At 36.4% G+C, this 20,913-nt stretch overlaps 1 protein-coding gene across 1 annotated transcript in view; it reads right to left on the bottom strand.

Moving 5' to 3' along the window:
• Positions 1-20,913, bottom strand: part of MALRD1 (MAM and LDL receptor class A domain containing 1) — a 573,786-nt gene that overhangs the window by 450,707 nt on the left and 102,166 nt on the right. Inside the window, exons 14-15 of the mRNA XM_055545367.1 lie at positions 17,072-17,192; positions 14,730-14,828 (exon numbers count right to left, since the gene is read on the bottom strand). Of these exons, the coding sequence (XP_055401342.1) occupies positions 14,730-14,828; positions 17,072-17,192 (220 nt within the window). The remainder of the gene's footprint in view (positions 1-14,729; positions 14,829-17,071; positions 17,193-20,913) is intronic.

The raw sequence follows: 20,913 nt of genomic DNA, 5'->3' as shown, positions 1-20,913 counted from the left end.
TCCAATATTCTGGGAGGTGGGTCATAGAGGATCCTGCTGTGATGTATGTTGGAGAGTGTTTTGCCTATGTTCTCCTCTAGGAGTTTTATAGTTTCTGGTCTTACGTTGAGATCTTTAATCCATTTTGAGTTTATTTTTGTGTACGGTGTTAGAAAGTGTTCTAGTTTCATTCTTTTACAAGTGGTTGACCAGATTTCCCAGCACCACTTGTTAAAGAGATTGTCTTTAATCCCATTGTATATTCTTGCCTCCTTTGTCAAAGATAAGGTGTCCATAGGTGCGTGGATTTATCTCTGGGCTTTCTATTTTGTTCCATTGATCTATATTTCTGTCTTTGTGCCAGTACCATACTGTCTTGATGACTGTGGCTTTGTAGTAGAGCCTGAAGTCAAGCAGGTTGATTCCTCCAGTTCCATTCTTCTTTCTCAAGATTGCTTTGGCTATTCGAGGTTTTTTGTATTTCCATACAAATTGTGAAATTATTTGTTCTAGCTCTGTGAAGAATACCATTGGTAGCTTGATAGGGATTGTATTGAATCTATAAATTGCTTTGGGTAGTATATTCATTTTCACTATATTGATTCTTATAATTTTAAAAAAAGGCTAGTGCACTAAGAAAAAAATTTTGGTATCTTAAGACTAGGGCCAATCAAAGAATCAATCTATAACTTTCACTCTAACTCCTACATACTTCTCATCAGAATTAGAATCATGGCTATATTAGTGTAATACAGATCTCCCCACTAGACTGTAATCCCTAAGAAGGTAGGAACGACATGTGTCTTGTTCACCCTGTAAACAGCTGTTGAATCAAGTACAGTGCTTAATAAATATTTAATGAATGCATAAACTAACCCCGAGGACAGCAAGTGTTAAACTACACCTGCTTCCTGCTATTATCCACTCTTTTCAGGCACTCTCCCAAAGTATGCACTCCTCTAGCCCAATATTACAACACTAACGCCCCAGGTAAAAACTTTCCCAGCTAATTTGCCTCACTCTACTTTTATCGACAGTAGATAAAATTGATGACACCATGCAAACTGTGCTTCCAGCAAACTTCACCTGTGCTGTATGGAATTTTCAACTGAAGTCAAGAAATGTTTATTCTCAAATTTTCATTAAACTTTCCTCACAAGTTTCTCATTTTAGAATCTGATTCATGCCTATCCTAGTCCACCCTTATTGTCTATGAAGCAAAACCAGCTTTTTCTATTAGTTACATTTTTATGTATATTTTCATCTATTTTTTTAAATTTATTTTTAATTGAAGGATAATTGCTTTACAGTCTTGTTTTGGTTTCTACCAACACAATATGAATCACAAACATCAACCTGAATCAGCCATAGATTTACCCATGTGCCCTCCCACTTGAACATCTCTCCCACCTCCCTCCGCATCTACCCCTCTACGTTGTTACCGAGCCCCGGTTTGAGTTCCCTGAGTCATACAGCAAATTCCCATTGGCTATCTATTTTACATATGGTAATGTATGTTTCCACATTACTCTCTCCATATCTCCCATCTTCTCCTTCCTCCCCACCGCCAGCTGTGTCTATAAATCTGTTATCAATATTTGTGTCTCCATTGCTGCTCTGCAAATAGGTTCATCAGTACCATCTTTCTAGATTCTGGTCAGAATCTTCATACTCTTCTCCATAGTTGCTGTATCAATTTGCATTCCCACCAACAGTGCAAGAGGGTTCCCTTTTCTCCATACCCTCTCCCACATTTATTATTTGTAAATTTTTTGATGGCCATTCTGACTGGTATGAGATGATAACTCATTGTAGTTTTGATTTGAATTTCCCTAATAATGAGTGATATTATCTTTTCAAGTGTTTATTAGCAATCTGTATGTCTTCTTTGGAGAAATGTCTGTTTAGGTCTCTTGCCCACTTTTTTATTAGGCTATTTTTCTGGTACCAATTTGTATGAGCTGCTTGTGTACTCTTGAAGTTAATCCTTTGTCAGTTGTTTCATTTGTTATTATTTTTTCCCATTCTGAGGGTTGTCTTTTCACCTTACAGTTTCCTTTGTTGTGCAAAAGCTTTTATTAGGTCCCACTTGTTTATTTTTGCTTTTCTTTCCATTACTGTAGGAGGTGGGTCATAGAGGATCTCACTGTGATTCACGCCATAGAGTGTTCTGCCCATGTTTTCCTCTGAGTTTTATAGTTTCTGGTCTTATATTTAGGTCTTTAATCCATTTTGAGTTTATCTTTGTGTGTGGTGTTACAAAGTGTTCTAATTTCATTCTTTTACCGGTAGCTGTCCAATTTTCCCAGCAGCACTTACTGAAGAGACTATCTTTGCTTCATTGTATATTCTTACCTCCTTTGTCAAAAATAGGATATCCATAGATGCATGGGTTTATCTCTGAGCTTTCTATCTTGTTGGTCTTTGTTTCTGTTTTCATGTCAGTACCATCCTCTCTTGATGACTATAGCTTTGTAGTATAGTCTGAAGTCATAAAAGTTGATTCCTCCAGCTCCATTCTTCCTTCTCAAGATTGCTTTGGCAATTTGGGGTCTTTTGTGTTTCCATATTAATTGTGAGATTTTTTGTTCTAGTTCTGTGAAACATTCCATTGGTAATTTGGTAAGGATTACATTGAATCTATAGATTGCATTTGGTAGTATAGTTATTTTCACAATATTGATTCTTCCTAACCCAGGAACATGGAATATCTCTCCATCTGTTTATGTCATCTTTGATTTCTTTCATCAGTGTCTTATAGTTCCCTGTATACAGCTCTTTTCTATCCTTAGGTAGGTTTATTCCTTGGTATTTTATTCTTTTTATTACAATGGTAAATGGGATTGATTCTGTTAGGCAAAGCACACTGACTGAAACTGCCCACCCTGGCCAGGCCCTTTAGTAAACATTCCCATGAGTTGTTTTATGACAGGAGATCCTGGTAAGGAACACGGAACTAATAAGTGACCACCAACCGGAAGAGTTTGGGAAAGGTCAAAAGGAGACACCGCGTGTCCGTCCATGTCCGAGAATCCCTCTCGCTAGCATCCATCTTGGCTGGACGATGCATGCGCCACCAGGAAAGACTCTGAATTAGAATGATTTGCCAAAGACAACCCGGAAACTAATCCCATCATCACAAACCCTGAGACTGCGAGCCACGCAGCAGAGCAGTTCTCCTGGGTTCTCTTACCCTCCTGCTCTCCACCCGGGTGCCCTTCCCAATAAAATCTCTTGCTTTGTCAGCACATGTGTCTCCTTGGACAATTCATTTCCGAGTGTTAGACAAGAGCCCAGTTTCGGGCCCTGGAAGGGGTCCCCCTTCTTGCAACAATTCTTTGATTTCTCTTTCTGATATTTCATTGTTGGGGTATGGGAATACAAGTGATTTCTGTGTACTCATTCTGTATCCTGCCACCACTTTGTAAATTCAGTGATTATCTCTAGAAATTTTCTGAACATATCTTTAGGGTTCTGTATGTATAGTATCATGTCATCTGCAAACAGTGAGAGTTTTACTTCTTTTCCAATCTGGATTCCTTTTCTTTCTTTCTCTTCTCTGATTGCCACAGCTAGGACTTCAAAAACTATGTTGAATAATAGTAGTGAGAATGGGCACCCTTGTCTTGTTCCTGATCTTACAGGGAATGCTTTAAGTTTTTCACCACTGAGAATAACATTTGCTGTGGGTTTATCATATATGGCCTTTATTATCTTGAGGTAGGTTCCTTTGATGCCCATTTTTTGAAGAGTTTTTAATCATAATTGGGTGTTGAATTTGTAAAAAGCTTTTTCTGCATCTATTGAGATTAATCATATGGTTTTTATCTTTCAATTTGTTAATATGGTGTATCACATTGGTTGATTTGCATATATTTAAGAATGCTTGCATGCCTGTGATAAACCCAACATGATCATGGTGTTATGACCATTTTAATGGGTTGTGGAATTCCATTTGCTGCTCACAGCAGAGCAAATATATTAACATCTCTACATACTCTATACACATTTCTTTTAGCAGATATTAAGTACAACCACTGTTTATTATTATTATTAACCAGGTTACTGGCAATAGATTATCATGACTTCTTTTATGCACACGTCTAGATTTTCTCACTAGATTGCTTTTCCCTAAAGTAAAAACTCCTTTCTGTGTCTACCATACAAACCTAACAAAGTGTTGGAAATGTTCAAACAGTCTTAAAATACAGTCACTGGAAATACTAACCTATTTTAATGCCTTTCTTATAAATGCCCATGGGAGTGAAAAGGTTTACATTCTTTGATAACTTTACAAATTTAAGCACCCTGAAGACTCAGTGGGTGAAATGAAAATCAATCCCAAGATCCATTTTTCACTCCCACCTCTATCTCTACTGAACTAACTGCATGACCAAGACCATAGGAAGAACTGTGACATTCATTGTGTGTGCCTTATTTTTCCTAGCTATAAATTATTTAATACATATAAATTCATTTTAAACAATGTCAGGAACAAAATAAGTGCATGAGAAGTGTGTAACAGAATTTATATTATCATATCATCTTTAAACCTATGTTTAAGTCTACACCCGAAAGAAAGGGGTTTCTATCAACCCTGGAAGAAAATGATAACTTCACTATCTACAGTGGTAAAGTTCTTCAAGGCAAGGAGACAGGGACTGCTAAGCAAATCTAGTGTTCAACAGGAAAGGATGATTAAATCCACTTATATTTCTCATCACAACCATCACTAACCTGAAAATAGAAACTAAATGGACAACTGTAGCAGGTGTGAAACTAAAGAGAAGGACTGAAGTAGTTGGGGTATACAAGCAAAAATAATGCCACTTATACTTCTAGCTTATAGTTTTCAGAGTGAAGAAGAACAATGATCATGCTGAAAAACAAAATCAAGTGCCTCTCGATGAAAGTGAAAGAAGAGAGCAAAAAAGCTAGTTTAAAACTCAACATTCAATAAACTAAGATCACGACATCTGGTCCCATCACTTCATGGCAAATAGATGGGGAAACAATGGAAACAGTGACAGACTATTTTCTTGGGCTCAAAAATCACTGCAGATGGTGACTTCAGCCATGAAATTAAAAGATGCTTGCTCCTTGGAGGAAAAGCTGTGACAAACCTAGACAGCATATTAAAAAGCAGAGACATCACTTTGCTGACAAAGGTCCATATAGTCAAAGGTATGGTTTTTCCAGTAGTCATGTATGGATGTGAGAGTTGGACCATTAAGAAAGCTGAGCACGGAAGAATTGATGCTTTTGAACTGTGGTGCTGGAGAAGACTCTGGAGAGTGCCTTGGACAGCAAGGAGATCCAACCCAGCAATCCTAAAGGAAATCAGTCCTGAATATTTATTGGAGGGCTGATGCTGAAGCTACAATACTTTGGCCACCTGATCGAAGAACTGTCTGATTGGAAAAAACCCTGATGCTGGGAAAGATTGAAGACTGGAGGAGAAGGGAACAACAGAGGATGAGATGGTTGGATGGCATCACCAACTCGATGGATGTGAATTTGAGTAAGCTCCAGGAGTTGGTAATGGACAGGAAACCTGGCATGCTGCAGTCCATGGGGTTGCAAAAGTCAGACATGACTGAGCAACTAAACTGGACTGAGCTCAACACAATGATGCACACAAAATCTTTCCATAGATACTCTTAATAATGTAATTTATTGAAATTTAATCTTAAATAATCATAGAAAAAGACTTTCCTATTAAATACATAGATTCATATTCTCAATAGAATTTTCAACAGAAAATTCACTGTCTACTGCATTACCTATTTTATTATTTTATCCCTACTGTCCTGAATTTCTCTAGTCTAACAACATAATTATCCACAGCAAAGGGTGATCAAATCATCATGGGTTATTTACCAGATTTTGCTTGTCTACAGAAATAGTTTTCTCTTCCTTCAGTGATCAATGGCTCCACAATTGAGAATGAATGGATTTTTTCTCAACTTCATGGTTTTATGTCACAGAAATGATGAGCCTTCACCAGAAACAACTTCCCATTCTAGTCTTTTACAGTTACCTCTGTCTAGGGAGATCTTTATTTTTTTTGGACTGGAAAACAGTGTCTAAATCATGGAGGACAATATGAAGAGAAAGAGAACCCAGTTCGGTAAGAAAAAAAATAGCAAGATCTCCTTCTTTCTACAAAAACGTGTAGATTGATATACATTTAAGCAAGATGCTAAATAATTAGCAAATTTAGTTTTATTTGGAGACCCTATTTTTCCCTGGCAGTCGGGCCTATAGAAAACAGCATTAGATAGAAAACAGGAAATAGCTTATTTCCACATCTTTCATTAAAATAAAAAGCAATTTGTGGTTATACAGAAAAGTACATTTTCAGATCAGATCAGTCGCTCAGTCGTGTCTGACTCTTTGCGACCCCATGAATTGCAGCATGCCAGGCCTCCCTGTCCATCACCAACTCCCGGAGTTCACTCAAACTCACGTCCATTGAGTCAGTGATGCCATCCAGCCATCTTATCCTCTGTCGTCCCCTTCTCCTCCTGCCCCCAATCCCTCCCAGCATCAGAGTCTTTTGCAATGAGTCAACTCTTCGCATGAGGTGGCCAAAGTATTGGAGTTTCAGCTTTAGCATCATTCCTTCCAAAGAAATCCCAGGGCTTATCTCCTTCAGAATGGACTGGTTGGATCTCCTTGCAGTCCAAGGGACTCCCAAGAGTCTTCTCCAACACCACAGTTCAAAAGCATCAATTCTTCCACGCTCAGCCTTCTTTACAGTCCAACTCTCACATCCATACGTGACCAGAGGAAAAACCATAGCCTTGACTAGACGAACCTTTGTTGGCAAAGTAAGGTCTCTGCTTTTGAATATGCTATCTAGGTTGGTCATAACTTTCCTTCCAAGGAGTAAGCGTCTTTTAATTTCATGGCTGCAGTCACCATCTGCAGTGATTTTGGAGCCCACAAAAATAAAGTCTGACACTGTTTCCACTGTTTCCCCATCTATTTCCCAGGAAGTGGTGGGACTGGATGCCATGATCTTTGTTTTCTGAATGTTGAGCTTTAAGCCAACTTTTTCACTCTCCACTTTCCCTTTCATCAGGAGGCTTTTGAGTTCCTCTTCACTTTCTGCCATAAGGGTGGTGTTATCTGCATATCTGAGGTTATCGATATTTCTCCCGGCAATCTTGATTCCAGCTTGTGCTTCTTCCAGCCCAGTGTTTCTCATGATGTACTCTGCATAGAAGTTAAATAAGCAGGGTGACAATATACAGCCTTGACGAACTCTTTTTCCTATTTGGAACCAGTCTGTTGTTCCATGTCCAGTTCTAACTGTTGCTTCCTGACCTGCATACAAATTTCTCAAGAGGCAGATCAGGTGGTCTAGTATTCCCATCTCTTGAAGAATTGTCCACAGTTTATTGTGATCCACACAGTCAAAGGCTTTGGCATAGTCAATAAAGCAGAAATAGATGTGTTTCTGGAACTCTCTTGCTTTTTCGATGATCCAGCGGATGTTGGCAATTTGATCTCTGGTTCCTCTGCCTTTTCTAAAACCAGCTTGAACATCTGGAAGTTCACGGTTCACATATTGCTGAAGCCTGGCTTGGAGAATTTTGAGCATTACTTTACTAGCGTGTGAGATGAGTGCAATTGTGCAGTAGTTTGAGCATTCTTTGGCATTGCCTTTCTTTGGGATTGGAATGAAAACTGACCTTTTCCAGTCCTGAGGCCACTGCTGAGTTTTCCAAATTTGCTGGCATATTGAGTGCAGCACTTTCACAGCATCATCTTTCAGGATTTGGAATAGCTCAACTGGAATTCCATCACCTCCACTAGCTTTGTTCATAGTGATGCTTTCTAAGGCCCACTTGACATTTTAGGAAGCCTATAATTCTATAATTGAGTTTATATATGTTCAATCTCACCAAAAAAATACCTTCTCAAAAAACATTTTTTTTTTAGAATATAAGCAGTAAAAGCAGAGCCTTCATTAGATCTCTCTAACATACATGCACACACAAACACAAACATACACACATTCTCAACAGAGAGCAAAAGAAACACAGATATGGAAAATTCAAGCTTTCTCATAATGCTATTGTATCATGAAAGAAATCTGTCTCATTGCAGAATACAAAAATTACTATTGGAAGGTAAAGCAAAGTGAATCAAAATGTTAGTCACTCAGTCATGTCCGACTTTTTGAGACCTCATGGACTGTAGCCCATTAGGCTTCTCTGTCCATGGAGTTCTCCCGGCAAGAATACTGGAGTGGGTAGCCATTCCCTACTCCTGGGGCCTTCCCAACCCAGGGATCAAACCTGGGTCTCCTGCATTCAGGTGGATTCTTTACCATCTGAGCCATCAGGGAAGCCCATTGGAAGATAAAACATTAGTAAAAATACATGGAGATGGCCTCCAAAGCATCAACACATAAAATCACTTAGCCTCTACCTCACTATCAGCTGTAGAAATGCCAGTGTTTAATACATACATTTTTATATTTAGCAGACATAGTAGTTTGGGCAAAATAAACAGCCAGTATTTAAGTTTGAAAAGTCAAATCAGAAAAATAATAAATCACTCTTCTTTTCTGCTCAACCTGCCTTGGCTTAGACTTTATTGAATTCAAACCAAGTACTGATGTATGTGTTTTTTCCTGTGAACAGAGAGAAAAGTAGAAAATAAGAAATTGTGTAGATCTATTTTTAGAAATAAAGCATATGCATTTTCTACTAACCAGTTTTTAGACAGAAATACAAGTGCTTAGAAAATGATGTTTGGGAATATTATAATACCTGTAAAACACAGAGAGTTGTTTAAAAAAACACAGGCTTTCTCATCTATCTGATAAACTATGTCTTTTACCAAAACTGGTTAAAAATTACATTTGGTAATTTTTTCCTAAAAAGTTCAAAGATATTTTAGAGACACAGAATATCTAAATCATAGTAAGTTTAACAACTCTTTTGAGGTAAGTCATAATCATTCTTATTATAAAGAAAGACAACTCAAATTAGGTCTGATATAGTTGTGAAAATTAGAATAAATTGCATTTAGATATTAATATTTGAAACCCTAGAGGAGAAATGTTCCTTTTACAGAGAATTTATTTTTATGTGTAGAAATCCTGAGTGTGGTATCGTCTCTTCCTCCTTACAGATAATCTTTTTTTTTAAAGCAATTAAGCTTTCTATGATTATACAGTGGAAGTCAAAAATAGATTTAAGGGACTAGATCTGATAGATAGAGTGCCTGATGAACTATGGGCGGAGGTTCATGACATTGTACAGGAGACAGGGATCAAGACCATCCCCATGGAAAAGAAATGCAAAAAGGCAAAATGGCTGTCTGGGGAGGCCTTACAAATAGCTGTGAACAGAAGAGAAGCAAAAAGCAAAGGAGAAAAGGAAAGATTTAAGCATCTGAATGTAGAGTTCCAAAGAATAGCAAGGAGAGATAAGAAAGCCTTCCTCAGCGATCAATGCAAAGAAATAGAGGAAAACAACAGAATGGGAAAGACTAGAGATCTCTTCAAGAAAATTAGCGATACCAAGGGAACATTTCATGCTTCAACTAAAAAGCCTCTTGATGAAAGTGAAAGAGGACAGTGAAAAAGTTGGCCTAAAGCTCAAGATTCAGAAAACTAAGATCATGGTATCTGGTCCCATCACTTCATGGGAAATAGATAGGGAAACAGTGTCAGACTTTATTTTTTGGGGCTCCAAAATCACGGTAGATGGTGACTGTAGCCATGAAATTAAAAGACGCTTACTCCTTGGAAGGAAAGTTATAACCAACCTAAACAGCATATTGAAAAGCAGAGACGTTACTTTGCCAAGAAAGGTCCATCTAGTCAAGGCTATGCTTTTTCCAGTGGTCATTATGGATGTGAGAGTTAGACTGTGAAGAAAGCTGAGCACCAAAGAATTGATGTTTTTGAACTGTGATGTTGGAGAAGACTCTTGAGAGTCCCTTGGACTGAAAGGAGATCCAACCAGTCCATTCTGAAGGAGATCAGCCCTGGGTGTTCTTCGGAAGGACTGATGCTAAAGCTGAAACTCCAATACTTTGGCCACCTCATGCGAAGAGTTGACTCATTGGAAAAGACTCTGATGCTGGGAGGGATTGGGGGCAGGAGGAGAAGGGGACGACAGAGGATGAGATGGCTGGATGGCATCACTGACTCAATGGACGTGAGTTTGAGTGAACTCTGGGAGTTGGTGATGGACAGGGAGGCCTGGCGTGCTGCAATTCACGGGGTCGCAAAGAGTTGGACACAATTGAGCGACTGAACTAAACTGAACTGAAGCTCTCTATGGGAAATCTGACAAGTTAGTTCTCTGCTAGACTCTCAGCCTAAAATCACTGTGCTTACTTCTCTTTTTTGCTGCAAAGAAGACAAAAGATGCCTGCTTTTACTCCAAATTCTTTACTTCATTTCAACTCACGGCTGGAATCTTTAATGTATAAATTCATAAAAATGGGTTGAAAAATTAGCATTTGTATGACAAAACAGATTCATCAGGATAAAATCAGCCTTGCAGGGGTTGGGGGGGGACAAGCAAAGAAATAAAGACAAAGATTTTAGAGATATGAAGTTCATTTGCTTATTTTTTAATTCAATTCACTATAATCATGGATCCAATGCCAAATAAAGATTCCCATCCTCTTTTTGTGTCTATAAATCTTTTAAATCCCTGAAACACACAATTGGAATGGAAAGAAATTTAGTACATTTCTGATTTATGAGATGTAATGCGATAAACAAAATAATTTCTAAAGAGAAAAATTAAGGTTTCTCTCTTCTTTTTTAAGGACATTAATGTTTTAAAACTTCCAGACAGAATTCCTAAGATACCATTTGACATCCTAGGGGCCTGAGAGCATGATTTCTCCTCCAAAAGTAAATTCTTTCACTGGATTCAAATTTCCTATTGCTCAAACTGATCAAGGAAGCAACTTTTCATTTCTGGAAACTATCATTTTCAATTTAATGATGAACTTGAAAGGACAGAAAGGTTTCAAAATGTGTGGTTAAGAATGTGTTCTGGGAACAGATTACCCACATGTAAGATGGCCTTCCACCAATTACAAACTACACAACATTAGGAACACGTGCCAGTTATAATCACATTGTATCCCAGCTCCAAATCTACCCTCTTTGCTCTGCTTTGAGATAACAGAGCTGGACTGTGCAAACATTTCTCTTTTCAATAGCTCATGCAATGGTTGGCTTTCTTAGTAAAGAGCAAAGAATGCCACAAAGCATGGCAGAACAAGGACCTTCCCTTTTTGATTCCAGGGTACTTTTTTCTTGTTTTTGTTCTTAAACCATGACAACCAACCTTATAAGACAATGCAGTTAAGTCACCCTTCAGTGAGTTTTGCAAGTATCTTGGTGGATAATTTCTTCCTTGAATACTAAGCTGTTAACAAAATCTAGCCCACAGCACCCCAGCAGATTTCTCCAAATGGAAGAACACTTCCAAATACACCTTCAGGCCAACATTACCCAAATACCAAAATCAGAAAAGGATGCCACAAGGGGAAAAAAAAAGGGGGGCCAATATTTCTGATGAACAAAGATCCTCATTAAATACCTCAATAAAAATATTAGCAAACCAAATTCAAGAGCACCTTAAAAGGTTTTAACACTAGGATCAAGAAGGATTCATTTCCGGAATGCAGTGATGCTTCAGTATTTACAAATGTAATACACCTTGTAACAAAATTAAGCAAATGTGATATATCATGAGAACAGAATGAAGGATAAAAATCATATGATCATCTCCATAGATGCAGAAAAAGCACCTAACAAAATTCAACATCCATTTATGATAAAAACGCTCAACAAAGTGGGTATTAACAGAATGTAGCTCAACATAGTAAAAGCCATATATGACAAGCCCACAATCAACATCATAATCTATGATGAAAGCTGAACATTTCTCCTCTAAGATGAAGTACAGGACAAAGATGCCTACACTTATCATTTTTATTGAACAGTATTGGAAGACCTAGTCACAATATCTACCAAGAAAAATAAAATAAAGAGCATCAAAATCAGAAACAAAAAATAAAACTATTTGCAGATGAAATTATAAAAGATTCCCCAAAAATCTGTTAGAACCAATCAATGAATTGGTAAAGCTGCAGGATACAGAAACAATATACAAAAATCTATTGCCCTTCTATATAGCAATAATGAACTATGAGAGATAAATTAAGAAAAGATTGACACTTAAAATTGCACCAAAAAAAAAACAAACAAAAAAAAACACAAAGTATTAGGGAATCAATATAACCAAGGGGGTGAAAAACCTGGACACTAAAATCTATAAAACATTGATGAAAGACATGGATGATGACACAAATACATGGAACAATTTTCTATGCTCAATGAATTGTAAGAATTTATATTGTTATAATACCCATGCTACCCCTCCCCGCCCCCCACCTCCCCGCCCATGACGCAATCTACAGATTTAATGTAATCCCTAACAAAGTTTCAGGGGTATTTTTCACAAAAATAGAACAAACTATCCTAAAATTTTTATGGAACCACAAGAGACACCAAATATCCAAAGCAATCTTGAGAAAGAAGAACAAAGACAGAGGCATCTCACATCCTGATTTCAAATTATATTACAAAGGTATCATAATTAAAACTATGTTATTGCCATACATAAAAACAAACACGGATCAATGGAACAGAATAGAGAGCCCAAAAGTAAACCCACCCATAGATAATTAATGTTCAATAAAGAAGGTAAAAATAAACAATGAGGAAAAGATAGTCTCTTCAATAAATGGTGCTGGGAACACTGGACACTCACATAAAAATAAAACCAAAGTGGGCCACTCTCTTTACACCATACACAAAAATTACTTCAAAATAGATTACAAACTTCAACATAAGACTTGAAACATAAAAGTTCTAGAAGAAAACACAGGCAAGAAGCTCCATGACAAAAGTCTTTGAAACCCTTTTTCGATTTGACACCAGAAGCTGAGTCAACAAAAGCAAAAACAAACAAGCAGGATTACATCCAAAAGGTTCATCCCTGTTTCTGGCTCAGAGTTCCTAAAATCCTTGGAATTTCCTAAGTGTGCATGCGTGCATGCTAAGTCACTTCAGTCCTGTCCAACCCTTTGCGACCCTATGGACTGTAGCCCACCCGGCTCCTCTGTCCATGGGATTCTCCAGGCAAGAATACTGAAGTGGGTTGCCATTCCCTTCTCCAAGGGATCTTCCCAACCCAGGGATCAAATCTCCTGAGGTTCCTGCACTGCAGGTGGTTTCTTTACTGCTAAGCCACTAGGGATTCCTAAGTACGGAGAATAACAAAGTTGTGTATTCTCATGTTAATTAGGCAACTTTGGAGTGAACCTAAGGATGGAGGGTGGTTGCCAATGGAACCAAATATGTGATTAGAGGTTGGAACTTCCAGTCCTACCCCTGACCACTGAGGAGAGGAGATAGGCTGGAGGTTGAATTGGTGGCCAATGATTTCATCAATCACGTTAATATCTATGTAATGAAGCCTGCATAATAACCGAAAAGGATGGAGTCTGAAGAGTTTCTAGGTTGGTGAACACGTGGGGGTGTTGAGAGAGTAGCACCTGGAGAGGACACAGAAGCCCCTCATCCTTTGCCCCCACACTGTGTCTCTTCCATCGAACTGTTGCCGAGTTAGATCCTTTTATAATAAACGGGTCATCTAGTAAGTAGAATGTTTCTTTGAGTTCTGTGAGCTGCCCTAGCAAATTAATCAAATCCAAGGAGGGAGTCCAAGGAACCTGATTTAGAGCCAGCCCATTAATAACAACCTGGACTTAAGATCATCATCCAAAGTACAGCAGAAGAAGGGGGGCAATCTTGTAGGACTGAGCCTCAACCTGTAGAACTTAATGACATCTCTAGGTAGATAGTGTCAGAACTGAGTTAAAGGTGTAGGACACTCAGATGGTGCCCTGAATTTATCTGAAGAAAACAAAAACACTAACTCAATAAGATATTTGTGCCCCCTGCTCACTACAGCATTACTACAATAATGAAGAAAATGTGGTACATAGACACAATGGAATAATATTCAGCCATAAAATACAAAGGAATCTTGTCGTTTGTGACAACAAAGATAGACCTTGTGGGCATTAGGCTAAGTGAAATAAGTCTGACAGAGAAAGACAAATACCTTATGATTTCATTTGGAATCTAGAAAACAGACAGACAATAAAAACCCAAGGTCCTAGTTCAGGGAACAGATTGGTGATGGCCAGAGGCAGGGAATTGGGGATCAAAGGGTCCAAACTTATAAGTCATGAGGATGTAATAAAGTACAGCATGGTAATAATAATCAATAATATTATATTGTGTATTTGAAAGTTGTTAAGTGAGTAAATTTTTAAAGGACAATGGAGATCCCATATGCTACAACTAAGATCCAGTACAGCCAAATAAATATTTTGTTTAAATAAAAGTTCTCATTATAAGAAAAAATTTTATAACTATGTATGGTGATATAACTAGACTTATTTTCATGGTTATTTTGCATTATATTCAAATATCAGAGCATTGTGTTGTATGTCTGAAACCAATATAATGTTATACATTAATCACACCTTGATAAAAATATTTTTAAGATATTAATAACAAAAAAGAAACATTCTTCATTAATTAAGTAGCATGAACTTTACATTCAGCAAGTAAATATGTACCCACAGATCTTAGTCGAGTGAGTCTGGACTCTCTCACTCACCACAGTTAGCTTCCTCTGCTCCATCTGGACAGTCAGATGTGAAATCATGCACCCTGCTGGATGACATCCAGCCTGCGTCCTCAGGTGGCACAAGTCCAGCTTCAAATTAAGAGATGGAGAGAATAAAACATTTTTTTCTCTTCCAACAAATAGATGGAATGTGTAATTGTTTCACGAACACTAGTTTTTAAATGGGCTAAAGATGGCAAGCATAGGGTCTCAATAAATCTCTGGCCATAAATATAACATAATTCACCATAAGTAGGACTTGACAAGTCCCCTTCTACTCCCATCCCTAAACTCCTGCTTGGTAGAAATACTAAAGTCCATGAAGGAGATCTTATACTTGCCTACTGGATAAATTTGTACAAATGGTAAGAAAGTTTTTTCCTTTGTGTAAAATCATTGGTCTTTCAGGAATAATTCACGTTAAGTTTGGCCTAATGAGAATTATGCTCTAACCAACTGAGCTGGTGTGCCAATTGAAGCACACATAAATGAGTTTTGAGTTAATTTATGAAGAGAATTCTCTGTAAGTGAGATCAAGTATTCTCAGAGACTTCTACTGAGGTTAATTTTACTGATAATTTCAAACTTTTAACTACTTCTGCTTCCAAATACACCGCCCTCAATGTCAACTCTAATACCTTCCTACTATTCCAATTCTGGTGATGCAGCATTTAATTAGGAGAAGGAAAATGTTTAATTAATTAACAGAAATAAGGTAATTCTGGTTAACCCTCCAAAACTCATTAATCATTAAATCTGTTGCTTTGCATTCTGTAATGTCTATCATCCCCCCCCACCCCCGCACCGCCACACACACACACACACACACACACACTACACATAGCTTAGAATGGTTTATTGTAAATTCAGGACACATATTCTGAATGATGTAAAAGCATGTTAACACAACATTTAGGACATAGAATATACAGCCTCACCAATGAAAGATGCCTTTAATAAAGGATCTTTAATGAAAAGTTCTTTAACTCAGATCTCAATTTAAAATTGTTTCTCCCATATCATCCTTGATTAATGCATTTAGCTCCTATTAAGAATGCAACTTATCTCACTAAATATGTCATATAAGAAAACATAACTTCAGAATGTATGACATGCCTGATGTCCACATGCAATTATTTTTCATATAAAGAGATTAATAAAATGAAGTGTGGTGATTTACAGAAACATTTTTAATATTCATTTTTGTTTCTTAAATGAGACCTGAGGAAAGGGGTGGTCAGAGAGAAACATCAACCAGTGGTAAAATAAGAGTAACTGCAGGCACAATATATACCCGTTTCAATGTGCTCTCACAAAGACCCCATGAACTATAGACCCCCAGGCTCCTCTGTCCATGGGATTTCCCAGACAGGAATACTGCAGTGGATTGCCATTTCCTTCTCTAGGGGATCTTCCCCACCCAGGGATCAAACCTGAGTCTCCTGCATTGGCAGGTGAATTCTTCACCACTGAGACACCAGGGAAACCCATATATTATGGAGAGGTTTTCAAAAATGCCTATTCTATTATTTGGGATCCATTGTTATGACAGTATATCTTTCTCTCAATTGAAATTCTCTACAAAATATGTAGTCAAAGAATTAGTCAAACTCCATTTGTTTCTTGAAAAAGTTGTTTTGAATTTAAACACATAATTTTAGGGTCAATTTTGAAATTCTTCTTTGGCCTTAAGTCACTTTTCCAAACAATACTTTTTTTGAACTCCTGAGTGATTCTGAAACATGAATTTAATTACATATTCACTTGAAGTATCAAACAATATTAAAATACAATAGATTATTAGAGAGGTATTTTAACACATGCAAAATATTTAAAATTCTTTCATAACTGTTATAATTAAATAATCTGTATGTGACAATTTTAGCCACAAGTGTACAATGGTATTTTGGATAGCCTCGGCCTAGACTGTGATAGACCGTATTTTTATCTTTTTCTTTAAAAAAAAAAAAAAAGTTTTAGTTTTCATGGACATGTGACATAATACACATCCTGATATTAATGAACTATATTAATGAAGGATTCTAATATATTTTATATTTTGAGGGACTTTTCTGGTGGTCTAGTGGTTAAGACTTTGCCTTCCCATCCAGGGGGTGAGGGTTTCATCCCTGGTCAGGAAGCTAAGATCCCACATGCCTTGCAGCCAAAAACCAAAACAGAAAAATATTGTAATAAATTCAAAAAAGATTTTTTAAATGGTCCATATCAAAAACTTAAAATGTATACATATATTTTTATATTTTGGTATCAAAGAAAACCATTTTAATGTTCAAAATTGCAACAACCATAAGAAAAAAAAGAAAAAAACTTACCTTTGCTTTGTACACTAGTACCTGGAAATGTCTTATATGAAATTTCACATTCCTGGGATACACTGATGTCATCTAGAGCAACAGTAGCATTTGATGATAAAACTGTAGCTTCCAAAATTAACTAAAATTACAGAAAAATAAATTATTAGAAATATACTATAAACATTTTTTTAAAATTTCTAGGCCCAAGATAGAGCCATTCCTGCCCTGGGTGCCATGACAGCAAATCAAAACTTAAGTAACTTTCATGCCTTTAAATGTTCCTCTTGACCAGAAACACAGTATATTCAGTCAGTCAGTATCCAAACTTCAAGCCAACTCTGGGCTCTATATTTCCTTATTCCTTCTTAACCCAAACAAGGTTGACTATGAGGCCTCAACCAACTGAATATTTTCTGTTTTATCTCTTTCTCATTTTTTATTCTTTACCCTATAAAGCTTCTTGCCTTCCACCCCATTTTGCATTTCTTCAAATTAGAGACTGTTTCTTGAAGTGTTGAATAAACCTTGTTTGTACACCCTAAACTATCTTCCTTAATCATTTTTTAACAAAAGTAAACGTATTACAATCATATTTCTTCATGTAGAGAAGCTTATTTGCATATGTCCCAATCTTCCAACCTAATTTTAGAAAATTGTTTTGATCAGAAAATTCAAATTAGGAATTTATAAAGTCATAACTGCTTTGACAGTACCTTATGCAACCTTAATATACTAGGTAACTTTGTTTCAATTAGAAGTTGCAACATTCATCACAACTGAAGGGCCACCTTCCCACTGGAGCCATTAAGAGTTATAAGCATTTAAAATGAGCTCTTTGGAGTAATCAACTGTGTGGTTTACAACTCAATTTAATTGAGATATGAGTTCGTTTATAATGTGTCTGCTGAAGGCAATGATTCATTTACATATCAGAATATTTAAACACTTATATAGATTATATATACATATATGGAAACCTACTTAGGCAAAAAAACACAGCAGTTAATAACATTCATATGCTAAAGTACTTGGAGGCATCTACTTACGTTTAATTTATTCTAACTTTCTAAACAATGACTAATATAATTTGTTTTCTTTCTTGTTGATCACTCACATTATGTTGTTATTCCACCATCTTTTAAAAAAAAAAAAAAGAAAAAAAAATATGTGCAGAGTCTTAACAATACATAGCAGGACCACTAGTCCAGGCTAGCAAGTGGCTAGTAAGTGCATCTCCATGTTATCAGGAAGGATCTCTGAGCTCAGAGACCTTAAAATTAACCTGGTAAGACACATTGACACCTAAACTATACCATAAGTACTATATAAGAAATATGCATAAGATACTAAGAGAATCAAAGAAAAGTACTTCATTACTTCTGCCAAGAATGTGAGACAGAATTCGGAAAAAAGTTTTAGTAGAGAGGTAATACTAAACTTCAGTTTTAGGTCGTCTACACCTTTGCCTGCTTTCCTCTATATAATTAAATGCAAGACAATGTGATGAACAGTTACAATTTGATCTAAAATTAATTAAAATCCTCCAATTTTAAGTAGAGAAAAATGTTAAAATTCCTCTAAAAATATATATCTCATATCTGTAAATAATATCACCTGATTGTGCCCAAATCATCTTCACTGTTTCTATTTTGTACTACTTGCTTTAAACCAAGCTGATCTTTCAATTCGTCACTGAAGGTAGCTCCCCACTGAGAACTACAGTTATCAGTTAATAACCACTGTGTGAGCCAGAGGTTGCTCAGAAGAGACGCTTCAACCTTGCAAAAAGGCAGAGAGAAAAACCTAATTTTAAGAAGATTCTGAAGGTAACTTGAGAGCTAAAATTTCTAATTATATGTAGATATCTTTCCTTCTAAAACTAATTTTTAGGATCTTGCTGAGTTTTGTTTTATTCAATTATATTATATTACTCCCTGAGTGAGCAGAATCCATTCTTGTTTTTGCTTTCAGGAAGCACGGCAATGGTAAATATTGTTTACAGTCAAGTGATTACTTTTTACATCTGCAAAACTGAGAGAAGGTTTTCCAGAGAAGTATTCAACTAGCATATTTAAATTTTGGTTCTTTGATATCTTGTTTTAAATAAAGGATAATGAGAATGAATAAATATGAATCTAAGGGGAAACGGAGACTATGGGAATATGGTAAGAAAAAATAAAGAAAAACTGGACTACAGTAATTTTTAAACAATGACGGTGGTGTTAATGTATACCTGTGGTGGATTCATTTTGATATTTGGCAAAACTAATACAATTTTGTAAAGTTTAAAAACAAAATAAAATTAAAAAATAAAAATAAATAAAAATAAAATCAACAGCAAACTTTTACTAAGAGCTTGGATGCTTTTTTTTTTTTAACATGCCAGGCCTGAAGTAAGCTAAATAAGTTAAAATGCATTCACTTATTTTAACCCTGAGAAGGCAGTGCTACTTTCGTCCACATTTTAAAGCAAAGGAAACAGAGCTTAGAGAGCTGAAGTTACTGGTTGAAGGTCACATTTTGAGTAAGAAAAATGTGTAACCTGAGCCACGGATGATTATGCTGAACATCATCACTACCATGAAATAAGAGATAACTGGTCTTCAGAGATGCTGGAGGACACAGCTACCTGGCAAAAGAAGATTTAATGAAGCCCTGGACTAAGAAGGCCAAGGACATAGCAACATTACAGAGACCCGACCAGCTTTTACTTTGCGTTATAAATCTTACCCTTCACCGAATCCTCAAATAACGTCAGGAAATTGTTATTGATTTATACCATCAGCACTGATCAAGAGTGAAAATTATTGTAGAAAATTCCACAAAAGGGTCATCTTAAAATAAAATCTAAATATGACACGATTATGTTTTAGTAGCAAACTCAAAGACAGCAGGTCAACCTGAAATCAATAAACAGTATTCAGAAAAAGTACCACTTCTAGATATGAAATTAAGAAGAGTTAGGAAACAAATTGCAAATTAAGTGGATATATTTGTGTAAAAAGCTGAATATTTAAAATGAGTAGGAACAGTTAAAACAGATCGAAAAAAAATACTATTAATGTGAACTATGTGACATACGTTCTTCCAATGAAAACCGCAAAGGCAATGGAGAGGATATTAAAATGCTAATCTGCTGTTCTTCCAAAATAAACAGTAAGCCAAATCCACTTATACCAGAAGACTGAAAGCCCTACCTAACCTGGGCACTGATTTTCTAAAGAAATCAGAGCAATTTATATTCTGTTGCGATGTGTACAAGAGACATAAAAGGACCACACTGAATCTGAATGTCATGGCTACAAGAGAACGGAGAGGTCACACGGTCCCATGTCTTTCTCCTTTCCAATGTTTGGATTAGATAACTCTCTACAAATATATGCTTAGCCACATTATACTGATGGTCAGGCAATGAAGGTCACCCTTAAATACTTCAGTCCACTAAATTTAAAGTGCCAAAGGAGCCTGTTTCCAAGAAGATAAACTTTAAATATTTGAATATGTAAGAGCTAGATTGACTCTTTGTAGGTATAACATCTTTTCCGTTTGCTGTTGACCAAAGAATGAAGTAGAACTACATCTAGCTAGACTCCTCATGCATATTTCTGTAACTTTGAAAATACACATAGAAAAATCAGGTTAAAAACAACATAATTTTAGCATTTTTGTTTCTTGTAGAGGATAAGAAATGGAGTAGAAAAGGGAACCAAGAAGATAAAAGCTGTGCTTTTAGAAACAAATATATCAACATTAAAAGCAAATGAAAATGTTCATATTAATTCATTCTGAAGTTTAAGTACATGGGTGTTTGCCTTTCTGTGTACTTTCTACTTGTTTGAAAGGTTTACTAATGTATCTAA

The sequence above is a fragment of the Bubalus kerabau genome, chromosome 13, assembly GCF_029407905.1.
Source record: "Bubalus kerabau isolate K-KA32 ecotype Philippines breed swamp buffalo chromosome 13, PCC_UOA_SB_1v2, whole genome shotgun sequence".
Taxonomy (NCBI): Eukaryota; Metazoa; Chordata; class Mammalia; order Artiodactyla; family Bovidae; genus Bubalus; species Bubalus kerabau.
This window is presented reverse-complemented; position numbering and strand designations above follow the sequence as displayed.